Source organism: Neofelis nebulosa, chromosome 9, assembly GCF_028018385.1.
Source record: "Neofelis nebulosa isolate mNeoNeb1 chromosome 9, mNeoNeb1.pri, whole genome shotgun sequence".
Taxonomy (NCBI): Eukaryota; Metazoa; Chordata; class Mammalia; order Carnivora; family Felidae; genus Neofelis; species Neofelis nebulosa.
In genome coordinates, this window is record NC_080790.1 from 113,021,328 (window position 1) to 113,035,017 (window position 13,690).

The 13,690-nt window shown below is 41.0% G+C and overlaps 1 protein-coding gene across 3 annotated transcripts in view; it reads left to right on the forward strand.

The window, feature by feature from the left end:
• Positions 1-12,566: 12,566 nt before the first annotated feature.
• Positions 12,567-13,690, forward strand: part of LOC131485535 (signal-regulatory protein beta-1-like) — an 87,071-nt gene continuing 85,947 nt past the window's right edge. The window contains exons 1-2 of one of the 3 annotated variants that reach the window (XM_058685118.1): positions 12,583-12,704; positions 12,807-12,952. In XM_058685118.1, coding sequence (XP_058541101.1) covers positions 12,877-12,952 — 76 coding nt within the window. In that variant the 5' untranslated portion in view covers positions 12,583-12,704; positions 12,807-12,876. Of the gene's footprint in view, positions 12,705-12,806; positions 12,953-13,690 lie in introns of all 3 variants that reach the window. The other 2 variants (XM_058685119.1, XM_058685116.1) reach the window with 2 other exon arrangements.

Genomic DNA, 13,690 nt, shown 5'->3' on the forward strand with positions numbered 1-13,690 from the left:
TTAAAGAGGAAGTTGAAAAGTACAAGGAAACCAAAGAAAATGAAAACAAGACAGGTCAAGACCTTTGGGATGTAGCAGAGGTGGTCATAAGAGGAACACACATTGCAATCCAGGCCATCCTAAAGAAGGAAGAAATGTCCTTCCTAACACAACCTAACCTTACACTCAAAAGAGCTGGAAAAAAGAAGAGCAAATAACATCCAAAAACAGCAGAAAAGGGAAATAATAAAGATTAGAGCAGAAATCAATGATACTGAATTTTTTTTAAAAAATGGTAGAACAGATCAACACAATTGAGAAGCCGGTTCTTTGAAACAATTAACTAAACTGATAAACTCCTAGCCAGACTTATCAAGAAGGAATAGGAAAGGACCCCAATAAATAAAATCATGAATGAAAGGAGAGATCACCATCAACACCACACAAATATAATTATAATAAAATATTATGAGCAATTATATGTCAACAAATTGGGTGATCTGAAAGAAATGGATAAATTCCTAGTAACATGTAAAATGACCACAACTGAAACAGGAAGAAATAGAAAATTTGAACACACCCATAACCAGTAAAGAAATTGAATCAGTAATCAAAAACCTTTCAACAAACAAGAGAACTGGGACAGATGGTTTCCCACAGGAATTCTACCAGACATTTAAAAAAGATTTAATATCTATTCTTCTCAAACTGTTGCGAAAAAATAGAAATGGAAGAACTTCCACTCATTCTATCAGGCCAGCATTACCTTGTTTCCACAACCAGACAAAGACCCCACTAAAAAGGAGAATTACATCCAATGTTTCTGATGAAGATGGATGCAAAAATTCTCAACAAGATACCAGCAAATTAAATCCAACAATACATCAAAGAATTATTCCCCTGATCAAGTGGGAATGATTCCTGAAATGCAGGGCTGGTTTAATATCTGCAAATGAATCAACATGGTACACCACATTAATAAAAGAAAGGATAAGAACCACATGATCCTCTCAGTAGATGCAGAAAAAGCATTTGACAAAATACAGCATCCTTTCCTGATTAAAAAAAAAAAAAAAACCTCTGGAAAGTAGAGATAGAAGGAACATAACTCAACATCAATACGGCCATATATGAAAGACCTATAGCTAATATCATCCCCAGCTGGGAAAACCTGAGAGCTTTCTGCCTAAGGTCAGGAACATGACAGGGATGTCCACTCTCACCACTGTGCTCAACACAATACTGGAAGTCCTAGCCTCACCAATCCGCGACAACAAAAAGAAATAAAAGGCAGATAAACTGGCAAGGAAGAAGTCAAACTTTCACTCTTCACAGATGCCATCATAATCTACATGGAAAACCAAAAACACACCACCCAAAATTTGCTAGAACTGATACATAAATTCAGCAAAGTCACAGGATATAAAGTCAACATACAGAAATCAGTTGCATTTCTTTTTTTTTTTAATATGTGAAATTTATTGTCAAATTGGTTTCCATACAACACCCAGTGCTCATCCCAAAAGGTGCCCTCCTCAATACCCATCACCCACCCTCCCCTCCCTCCCACCCCCCATCAACCCTCAGTTTGTTCTCAGTTTTCAACAGTCTCTTATGCTTTGGCTCTCTCCCACTCTAACCTCTTTTTTTTTTTTCCTTCCCCTCCCCCATGGGTTTCTGTTACGTTTCTCAGGATCCACATAAGAGTGAAACCATATGGTATCTGTCTTTCTCTGTATGGCTTATTTCACTTAGCATCACACTCTCCAGTTCCATCCACGTTGCTACAAAGGGCCATATTTCATTTTTTCTCATTGCCACATAGTATTCCATTGTGTATATAAACCACAATTTCTTTATCCATTCATCAGTTGATGGACATTTAGGCTCTTTCCATAATTTGGCTATTGTTGAGAGTGCTGCTATAAACATTGGGGTACAAGTGCCCCTATGCATCAGTACTCCTGTATCCCTTGGGTAAATTCCTAGCAGTGCTATTGCTGGGTCATAGGATAGGTCTATTTTTAATTTTCTGAGGAACCTCCACACTGCTTTCCAGAGCGGCTGCACCAATTTGCATTCCCACCAACAGTGCAAGAGGGTTCCCGTTTCTCCACATCCTCGCCAGCATCTATAGTCTCCTGATTTGTTCATTTTGGCTACTCTGACTGGCATGAGGTGATATCTGAGTGTGGTTTTGATTTGTATTTCCCTGATGAGGAGCGACGTTGAACATCTTTTCATGTGCCTGTTGGCCACCCGGATGTCTTCTTTAGAGAAGTGTCTATTCATGTTTTCTGCCCATTTCTTCACTGGGTTATTTGTTTTTCGGGTGTGGAGTTTGGTGAGCTCTTTATAGATTTTGGATACTAGCCCTTTGTCTGATATGTCATTTGCAAATATCTTTTCCCATTCCGTTGGTTGCCTTTTAGTTTTGTTGGTTGTTTCCTTTGCTGTGCAGAAGCTTTTTATCTTCATAAGGTCCCAGTAATTCACTTTTGCTTTTAATTCCCTTGCCTTTGGGGATGTGTCGAGTAAGAGCTTGCTACGGCTGAGGTCAGAGAGGTCTTTTCCTGCTTTCTCCTCTAGGGGTTTGATGGTTTCCTGTCTCACACTCAGGTCCTTTATCCATTTTGAGTTTATTTTTGTGAATGGTGTGAGAAAGTGGTCTAGTTTCAACCTTCTGCATGTTGCTGTCCAGTTCTCCCAGCACCATTTGTTAAAGAGACTGTCTTTTTTCCATTGGATGTTCTTCCCTGCTTTGTCAAAGATGAGTTGGCCATACGTTTGTGGGTCTAGTTCTGGGGTTTCTATTCTATTCCATTGGTCTATGTGTCTGTTTTTGTGCCAATACCATGCTGTCCTGATGATTACAGTTTTGTAGTAGAGGCTAAAGTCTGGGATTGTGATGCCTCCTGCTTTGGTCTTTTTCTTCAAAATTACTTTGGCTATTCGGGGCCTTTTGTGGTTCCATATGAATTTTAGGATTGCTTGTTCTAGTTTTGAGAAGAATGCTGGTGCAATTTTGATTGGGATTGCATTGAATGTGTAGATAGCTTTGGGTAGTATTGACATTTTGACAATATTTATTCTTCCAATCCATGAGCAGGCAATGTCTTTCCATTTCTTTATATCTTCTTCAATTACCTTCATAAGCTTTCTATAGTTTTCAGCATACAGATCTTTTACATCTTTGGTTAGATTTATTCCTAGGTATTTTATGCTTCTTGGTGCAATTGTGAATGGGATCAGTTTCTTTATTTGTCTTTCTGTTGCTTCATTGTTAGTGTATAAGAATGCAACTGATTTCTGTACATTGATTTTGTATCCTGCAACTTTCCTGAATTCATGTATCAGTTCTAGCAGACTTTTGGTGGAGTCTGTCGGATTTTCCATGTATAATATCATGTCATCTGCAAAAAGCGAAAGCTTGACTTCATCTTTGCCAATTTTGATGCCTTTGATTTCCTTTTGTTGTCTGATTGCTGATGCTAGAACTTCCAGCACTATGTTAAACAACAGCGGTGAGAGTGGGCATCCCTGTCGTGTTCCTGATCTCAGGGAAAAAGCTCTCAGTTTTTCCCTATTGAGGATGATGTTAGCTGTGGGCTTTTCATAAATGGCTTTTATGATCTTTAAGTATGTTCCTTCTATCCCGACTTTCTCAAGGGTTTTTATTAAGAAAGGGTGCTGGATTTTGTCGAAGGCCTTTTCTGCATCTATTGACAGGATCATATGGTTCTTCTCTTTTTTTTTTTTTTGTTAATGTGATGTATCACGTTGATTGATTTGCGAATGTTGAACCAGCCCTGCATCCCAGGAATGAATCCCACTTGATCATGGTGAATAATTCTTTTTATATGCCATTGAATTCGATTTGCTAGTATCTTATTGAGAATTTTTGCATCCGTATTCATCAGGGATATTGGCCTGTAGTTCTCTTTTTTTACTGGGTCTCTGTCTGGTTTAGGAATCAAAGTAATACTGGCTTCCTAGAATGAGTCTGGAAGTTTTCCTTCCCTTTCTATTTCTTGGAATAGCTTGAGAAGGATAGGTATTATCTCTGCTTTAAACGTCTGGTAGAACTCCCCTGGGAAGCCATCTGGTCCTGGACTCTTATTTGTTGGGAGATTTTTGATAACCGATTCAATTTCTTCGCTGGTGATGGGTCTGTTCAAGCTTTCTATTTCCTCCTGATTGAGTTTTGGAAGAGTGTGGGTGTTTAGGAATTTGTCCATTTCTTCCAGGTTGTCCAATTTGTTGGCATATAATTTTTCATAGTATTCCCTGATAATTGTATCTCTGAGGGATTGGTTGTAATCATTCCATTTCCATTCATGATTTTATCTATTTGGGTCATCTCCCTTTTCTTTTTGAGAAGCCTGGCTAGAGCTTTGTCAATTTTGTTTATTTTTTCAAAAAACCAACTCTTGGTTTCGTTGATCTGCTCTACAGTTTTTTTAGATTCTATATTGTTTATTTCTGCTCTGATCTTTATTATTTCTCTTCTTCTGCTGGGTTTAGGCTGTCTTTGCTGTTCTGCTTCTATTTCCTTTAGGTGTGCTGTTAGATTTTGTATTTGGGACTTTACTTGTTTCTTGAGATAGTCCTGGATTGCAATGTATTTTCCTCTCAGGACTGCCTTCGCTGCGTCCCAAAGCGTTTGGATTGTTGTATTTTCATTTTCGTTTGTTTCCATATATTTTTTAATTTCTTCTCTAATTGCCTGGTTGACCCACTCATTCTTTAGTAGGGTGTTCTTTAACCTCCACGCTTTTGGAGGTTTTCCAGACTTTTTCCTGTGGTTGATTTCAAGCCTCATAACATTGTGGTCTGAAAGTATGCATGGTATATTTTTCAATTCTTGTAAACTTATGAAGGGCTGTTTTGTGACCCAGTATATGATCTATCTTGGAGAACGTTCCATGTGCACTCGAGAAGAAAGTATATTCTGTTGCTTTGGGATGCAGAGTTCTAAATATATCTGTCAAGTCCATCTGATCCAATGTATCATTCAGGGCCCTTGTTTCTTTATTGACCATGTGTCTAGATGATCTATCCATTTCTGTAAGTGGAGTGTTAAAGTCCCCTGCAATTACCACATTCTTATCAATAAGGTTGCTTATGTTTATGAGTAATTGTTTTATATATTTGGGGGCTCCGGTATTCGGCGCATAGACATTTATAATTGTTAGCTCTTCCTGATGGATAGACCCTGTAATTATTATATAATGCCCTTCTTCATCTCTTGTTACAGCCTTTAATTTAAAGTCTAGTTTGTCTGATATAAGTATGGCTACTCCAGCTTTCTTTTGGCTTCCAGTAGCATGATAAATAGTTCTCCATCCCCTCACTCTCAATCTAAAGGTGTCCTCAGATCGAAAATGAGTCTCTTGTAGACAGCAAATAGATGGGTCTTGTTTTTTTATCCATTCTGATACCCTATGTCTTTTGGTTGGCGCATTTAATCCATTTACATTCAGTGTTATTATAGAAAGATACGGGTTTAGAGTCGTTGTGATGTCCGTATGTTTTATGCTTGTAGTGATGTCTCTGGTACTTTGTCTCACAGGATCCCCCTTAGGATCTCTTGTAGGGCTGGTTTAGTGGTGACAAATTCCTTCAGTTTTTGTTTGTTTGGGAAGACCTTTATCTCTCCTTCTATTCTAAATGACAGACTTGCTGGATAAAGGATTCTCGGCTGCATATTTTTTCTGTTTAGCACACTGAAGATATCGTTCCAAGCCTTTCTGGCCTGCCAAGTTTCAAAAGAGAGATCAGTCACGAGTCTTATAGGTCTCCCTTTATATGTGAGGGCACGTTTATCCCTTGCTGCTTTCAGAATTTTCTCTTTATCCTTGTATTTTGCCAGTTTCACTATGATATGTCGTGCAGAAGATTGATTCAAGTTACATCTGAAGGGAGTTCTCTGTGCCTCTTGGATTTCAATGCCTTTTTCCTTCCCCAGGTCAGGGAAGTTCTCAGCTATAATTTCTTCAAGTACCCCTTCAGCACCTTTCCCTCTCTCTCCCTCCTCTGGGATACCAATTATGCGTATATTATTTCTTTTTAGTGTATCACTTAGTTCTCTAATTTTCCCCTCATACTCCTGGATTTTTTTATCTCTCTTTCTCTCAGCTTCCTCCTTTTTCCATAACTTTATCTTCTAGTTCACCTATTCTCTCCTCTGCCTCTTCAATCTGAGCCGTCGTCATTTCCATTTTGTTTTGCATTTCGTTTAAAGCGCTTTTCAGCTCCTCGTGACTGTTCCTTAGTCCCTTGATCTCTGTAGCAAGAGATTCTCTGCTGTCCTCTATACTGTTTTCAAGCCCAGCGATTAATTTTATGACTATTATTCTAAATTCACTTTCTGTTATATTATTTAAATCCTTTTTGATCAGTTCATTAGCTGTTGTTATTTCCTGGAGATTCTTCTGAGGGGAATTCTTCCGTTTGGTCATTTTGGATAGTCCCTGGAGTGTTGAGGACCCGCAGGGCACTTCCCCTGTGCTGTGGTGTATAACTGGAGTTGGTGGGTGGGGCCGCAGTCCGACCTGATGTCTGCCCCCAGCCCACCGCTGGGGCCACAGTCGGACTGGTGTGTGCCTTCTCTTCCCCTCTCCTAGGGGCGGGATTCACTGTGGGGTGGCGTGGCCCGTCTGGGCTACTTGCACACTGCCAGGCTTGTGGTGCTGGGGATCTGGCGTATTAGCTGGGGTGGGTAGGCAAGGTGCGCAGGGGGCAGGAGGGGCAGGCTTAGCTCGCTTCTCCTTAGGTGATCTGCTTCAGGAGGGGCCCTGTGGCAGCAGGAGGGAGTCAGATCCACTGCCGGAGGTTTGGCTCCGCAGAAGCACAGAGTTGGGTGTTTGTGCGGAGGGAGCAAGTTCCCTGGCAGGAACTGGTTCCCTTTGGGATTTTGGCTGGGGGATGGGCGAGGGAGATGGCGCTGGCGAGCGCCTTTGTTCCCCACCAAACTGAGCTCTGTCGTCCGGGGGCTCAGCAACTCTCCCTTTGTCCTCCAGCCTTCCCACTTTCTGAGCAGAGCTGTTAGCTTATGACCTCCCAGATGCTAAGTCGCGCTTGCTGTCGGAACACAGTCCGTCCGGCCCCTCCGCTTTTGCCTGCCAGACTCAGGGGCTCTGCTTGGCCGGCAAGCCGCCCCTCCGCCCCGGCTCCCTCCCGCCAGTCCGTGGAGCGCACACCGCCTCGCCGCCCTTCCTACCCTCTTCTGTGGGCCTCTCGTCTGTGCTTGGCTCCGGAGACTCCGTTCTACTAATCCTCTGGCGGTTTTCTGGGTTCTTTAGGCAGGTGTAGGTGGAATCTAAGTGATCGGCAGGACGCGCGGTGAGCCCAGCGTCCTCCTACGCCGCCATCTTCCCTCTCCTCCAGTTGCATTTCTATACACCAACAATGAAGCAGCAGAAAGAGAAATCAAGGAATCAATCCCATTTACAATTGCATCAAAAATCATAAGATACCTAGGAAAAAGCTAACCAAAGAGGTAAAGGATCTATATGCTGAAAATTATAGAATACTTATGAAAGAAATTGAAGAAGACATAAAGAAATGGAAAAACATTCCATTCTCATGGATTGGAAAAACAAATATTGTTAAAATGACTATACTCCTCAAAGCAGTCTACACATCCAATATAGTCCCTATCAAATAACACCAGCATTCTTCTCAGAGCTAGACCAAACAATTCTAAAATCTGTATGGAACCAGAAAAGACCCCAAATAGACAAAGTAGTGTTGAAAAAGAAAACCAAAGCTGGAGGCAACACAATTCCAGACTTCAAGGTATCACAATGCTGTAATCATCAAGACAGTATGGTACTGGCCGAAACAGACACATAGATCAATGGAACAGAATAGAGAACCCAGAAATGGACCCACGAATATATAGCCAACTAATCTCTGACAAAGCAGAAAAGAATACTCAGTGGAAAAAAGACAGTCTCTTCAGCAAGTGGTGCTGGGAAAACTGAAAAGCGACATGCAGAAGAATGAACCTGGACCACTTTCTTACACCATGCACAAAAATAAACTCAAAATGGATGAAAGACCTAAGTGTAAGACAGAAAACCATCAAACTCCTGTAGGAGAAAACACGCAGCAGTCTCTTTGGACTTGGCCACAGCAACTTCTTACTTGACATGTCTCTGGGGCAAAGAAAACAAAAGCAAAAATGAACTATTGGGACCTTGTCAAGATAAAATGTTTCTGCACAGCAAAAAAAAAAAAAAAAAAAAAGTCAACCAAACTAAAAGGCAACTGATGTAATAGGAGTAGATATTTGCAAGTGACATATCAGATAAAGGGTTAGTATTCAAAATCTATAAAGAACTCACCAAACTCCACACCCAAAAAAACAAATAATCCAGTGAAGAAATGGGAAGAAATATGAATAGACACTTTTCCAAAGAACACATCCAGATGACTAACAGACACATGAAAAGATGCTCAACATCGCTCATCATCAGGGAAATACCAATCAAACCACAGTGAGACACCATCTCACATCTGTCAGAATGGCTAAAATTAACCAGTCAGGAAACAACAGATGTTGGCGAGGATGCAGAGAAAGAGGATCTCTTTTGTTTGCATTGTTGGTGGGAATGCAAGCTGGTGCAGCCACTCCGGAAAACAGTATGAAGTTTCCTCAAAAAGTTAAAAATAGAACTACCCTGCGACCCAGAAATTGCACTACTAGGTATTTATCCAAAGGATATAAAAATGCTGGTTTGAAGGGGCACATGCACCCCATTGTCTATAGCAGGCTATCAATAATAGCCAAATTATGGAAATAACCCAAAGGTCCATCAACTTATGCATGGATAAAGAAGATGTGGTATATATATACGATGGAAAATTACTTGGAAGCCAATAGAAGAAAATCTTGCCATTTGCAACAATGTAGATGGAACTAGAGTGTATTATGCTAAGCAAAATAAGTCAGTCAGAGAAACATAGGTGGAATTTTAAAAACACAACATAACATAGGGGAAGGGAAGGAAAAATAAACTAAGTTGAAAACATAGAGGCAAACCGTAAGAGATTCTTAAATATAGAGAACAAACTGAGGCTTGTTGGAGGGGACATGGGTGGGGGGGTGGGCTAAATGGGCAATGGGCATTAAGGAGGGCACTCATTGGGATGAGCAATGGGTGTTGCATATAAGCGATGAATCGCTGAATTCTACTCCTGAACCCGATACTGCACTATGTGTTAACTAACTTGAACTTGAGTTAAAACAAAGAAAAATGTTTAAATTTACAGTTTAGTTTAGCTGTTAGTTTCCTAGCTCACCACAAACAGAATCAGTAGATTTATAAATGTTATTCAACATGGTTCTGCACTGTGAGGTTAGGTAACTCTTCAGCGCGGTCAGAGGCCTCCAATTCATAAACTGATTTTTTTGCTTTGCTTTAAATAAGAATAAATACATTCCTACTCAGGTTACCACGTATTCCTATATAGTACAGGTCTAGGGACAATATATGAAAAGTTCCAAACTCAATGATGATAACTTTTCTCACACTTCTCTGGTTTTAAGGTGCTTATGAAATAGTTGAATTTTTTTTACAGAACAGTTTTAAATAAAATGAAACAAATACTAGTCAAACCTACCAGGAGTCAGATATGGAGCTAGTTACTATGATGTAAATAAACTTACGTGGTTCTTAGAGTTGTCTTTCTAGGTGGCTACATAAATTTCAGTGATCCTGAGGGGACCACAGATAGGATTGAACAAGATTCTTAATTGTGATATACTGTGATTAAACACAGGTTTTTAATCACATTACTTAGGGAATAAATACAGAGCAAGGAACTTGCTGTCAGCACAATGATAACTATCTGATTTGAGCCAAACACACGACTGAATCTATTTGTTTAGCTCTCTCAGATGTGTAAGTGCCACTTCTCCAGGGGTAATGTGGTTGCCTGCAACTGTCAAAGAGCCAATAGAGAAATATAGTGGTACAGCTTGGAAATTTCTCATCTGGCTGTGATGCTTTTGGGGAATAGAACTGTTCTTTGATTCATCTCTGTATCTGTTAATCTAGCATAGTCTAGGTATAGAAGGAGTTCATTAACTGCTTTTGAGTAATAAACTATTCAAGAATATTTATAATAACTATACAAAATATGAAAAGAATTTCTCCTCTATTCCTTCAACCTCTATTATTTCTGGGATTGATAAACTGGTAAGGAGCCTGTATTTGTGTTAAATCCTTCAAAATTTTAACAGGAACCCATGGGGGAGGGGAAGGAAAGAAAAAAAAAAAAAGAAAGAAAAGAGGTTAGAGCGGGAGAGAGCCAAAGCATAAGAGACTCTTAAAAACTGAGAACAAACTGAGGGCTGATGGGGGGTGGGAGGGTGGGGAGGGTGGGTGATGGGTATTGAGGAGGGCACCTGTTGGGATGAGCACTGGGTGTTGTATGGAAACCAATTTGACAATAAATTTCATATATTGAAAAAAATAAAATAAATCCTTCAAAATCAATTTCAAAATACTTGATATAATAAATGAAAAATACAAGCATAAAAGATGCAGCATATATATGCCACACATACATACGTACATACACAAAGGAATATTACTCAGTCATCAAAAAGGATGAAATCTTGCTATTTACAATGACATGGCTGGAGCTAGGTATATCACGCTAGGCAAAAGAAGTCAGTCGGAGAAAGACAAATATCACATGATTTCACTCATATGTGAAATTTAAAAAACAAAACTGATGAACATATATGGGAGGAGAGAACAAAGAAAAAGAGAGAGGATGAAGCCATGAGAAACTCCTAATGACAGAGAACAAACTCAGGGTTGATGAAGGAAGGTAGGTTGGGGTAAGCTAGATGGGTTTTGGGTATTAAGGAAGACACTTGTTCTGATGAGCACTGGGGGTTAAATGTAATTAATGAATCACTGAATTCTACTCCTGAAACCAATCTTGCACTGTATGTTAACTAACAAAAATTTAAATAAAACTTTGGGAAAAAAAAAACTACCCTGCCCTATAAGTCACAGGGATGAACATATAGCACAGGGAAATACAGTCAACAGTATTGGAATAACATTGTATGGTGACAGATGGTGACCCCATTTACCATGGTGAGTGTTGCAAGATGCACAGAATTGTCAAATTAATTACTATGTTGTGCACCTAAAACTAATAGAGCACTGTATGTCAGTTTAATAATACTTTGTTTAAATATTAAAACATAAAATTTTCCCTGGCATGAAAAACAAAAGAATTGGACCCATAAATAATACATTTTTGGCCAAGTGAGTTTTGTCAAAAGTGCCAAAGCAATTCAATGTGGAAAGGATAGTCTTTTCAACAAATGGTGTTGAAACAATATTCATGTTAAAAGAAGAGGAAGGAAAGAAGAGGAAGAAAAAGGAGGAGGAGAACGAGGAGAAGAAGGAGGGGGAGGAGGAGGGGGAGGAGGACAAGGACAAGGATGAGGATGAGGAGGACGAGGAGGACAAGGAAAAAAAATGAGAAGAAGAAGGAGCAGGAGAAGAAGGGGAAGAAGACGGAAGAGGAGGTGGAGAAGGAGAATCAAGACCGTCTCCTTATAACATACACAAAATTTGGTATTATCTAAAAATATATTAACTTATACAAACATTACTGTAGAATATACACAAAAATACTAAGACAAATTAATATGATCGGGTGGATCATAGACATACATTTAAAGCCTAAGACTATAAAAATTCTATAAGAAACTGTAGGAAAAAACCCAAACCTAAATGTTAATGATCTTGGATTAGAACAGGCATTTTAAAGGGCGCCTGGGTGGCTCAGTCAGTTAAACGTCCGACTTTGGCTCAGGTCGGGATGTCTGTAGTTCGCGAGTTTGAGCCCCGCGTCGGACTCCGTGCTGACAGCTCAGAGCCTGAAGCCTGCTTCAGATTCTGTCTCCCTCTCTCGCTGCTCCTCCCCTGCTCCCACTCTATCTCTCTCTCTCAAAAATAAATAAACATTAAAAATTTTTTTTAAAAAAAGAGGCATTTTGGGGCACCTGGGTGGCTCAGTCGGTTGAGCGTCCGACTTCAGCTCAGGTCATGATCTCACAGTCTGTGAGTTCGAGCCCTGTGTCAGGCTCTGTGCTGACAGCTCAGAGCCTGGAGCCTGCTTTGGATTCTGTGTCTCCCTCTCTCTCTCTGCTCCTCCCCCACTTGTGATCTGTCTCTGTCTCAAAAATAAAAACATTAAAAAAATTTTTTTAAAAAGAGGCATTTTAAGATAAGATGTGAAAAGCACAATTTATAAAAGAAAACATTGATCCATTTGACTTCAGTAATCTTTACACCCAATTTGGGGCCTCAAGATGAGGGGAGGGCCCACTGGAGGGGGGGGGGGGCAGAGGCCCCATGCAGAAGGGAAGCATTATTTCTACTGGGCTTCTCCACTCTCTCTGAAAAAGAGAAGAGGACCCCTCACCAAGTGAGGCCTTTTCTGCCTGACTTCTATTTCACAATCTAGAAGCAGATTGCTGCCTCACAGCCACGTCACCCCATCATAGGCACTTCCTCTTAATCATGGAAGGAGGCAGGGTTTCCTTTCTACAGAACAGAGGCCAATTCTCCCCAGCACACACATTTGCACACTGCAGAGTCCCCAGGCCTCCACAATGCCGGACCCTGCCTCCCGGCCCCACTCTCCTCCTTACCTGCTGCTGGCTCTGCTGTTGGGAGTTATAGGTAAGCATTGCCTTGGGTACAATCCCCTTTCCCTACCCCTTCAACCTCACCCATGTCCCTGGACATGAAGGGCCTCCAGGTAAGCACAGGTGTGCTACCCAGGGCTGCCACAGAAGACCAAGGACTGGGTGTCATCTGAGAGCAGGAAGTCGGGGATCTGAGCATTTCCTCTATGCATCCATCACCTACAGCTTGTTACCAGAAGCATCCAGACAGTGGAGGCTTCAATCTGTCACAAGGACAAGTTTGTAGGTATTAAATGATCTAATTCTCACAACACCCCTGCCTGATAGCTAGGACTGTACTCCCGATTGGCAGATGGAGAAACTCAGGCAGAGAGTGGAACTGGCCCAGTGTCACCTACCTAAGTCAGTACAGCTGCCGGGATTCACGTCCAGGCCACCCCGCTCCACGGTTCATTCTTTTCACCGTGTTATGCTGCTCCGCTTCTCGGTGGAGGCTAACTAAACAAACATCAGAAAATACAGAGAGGGAAACAGAAGAAGAGGCATCACTTAGCACACTCCGAGGTCTCCAGAGTTCCAGTTCTGCTGTGTGTCCTCCCAAACTTTGGTTAACGATGTGTTGGGTGATTCCTATGCGCCAAATCTTTTACTCGGCTTTTAACATGTATGACAATTTCATGCAATCCTCAAAGTGATCTGTATGCTAGCATGCTGGGCCACACTTCATGTATACGTGGGAATGCACTTGTGTATGTGTGTGTGTGTACATGTTTGGGCATGAGGAAGGGTGCACACGTGGGTATGGGATATCTGAAAACGCTTTCTTATCGATTTCCTCACGCCACGTCCACTCTACGTGAAATGCACAGTGAACAGATGTTTGGTTCCCTCTCAGCTCCTCACCCACTTTTTCTACTTCTCTAAAGTACTGCTCACCATCCACCAAGCTCTTAAGACAAGCAAACTTCTCTCTGGGTAGAAGGAGTAGAACTTTGTGCATTACTACCTTGGAAGTCCTCC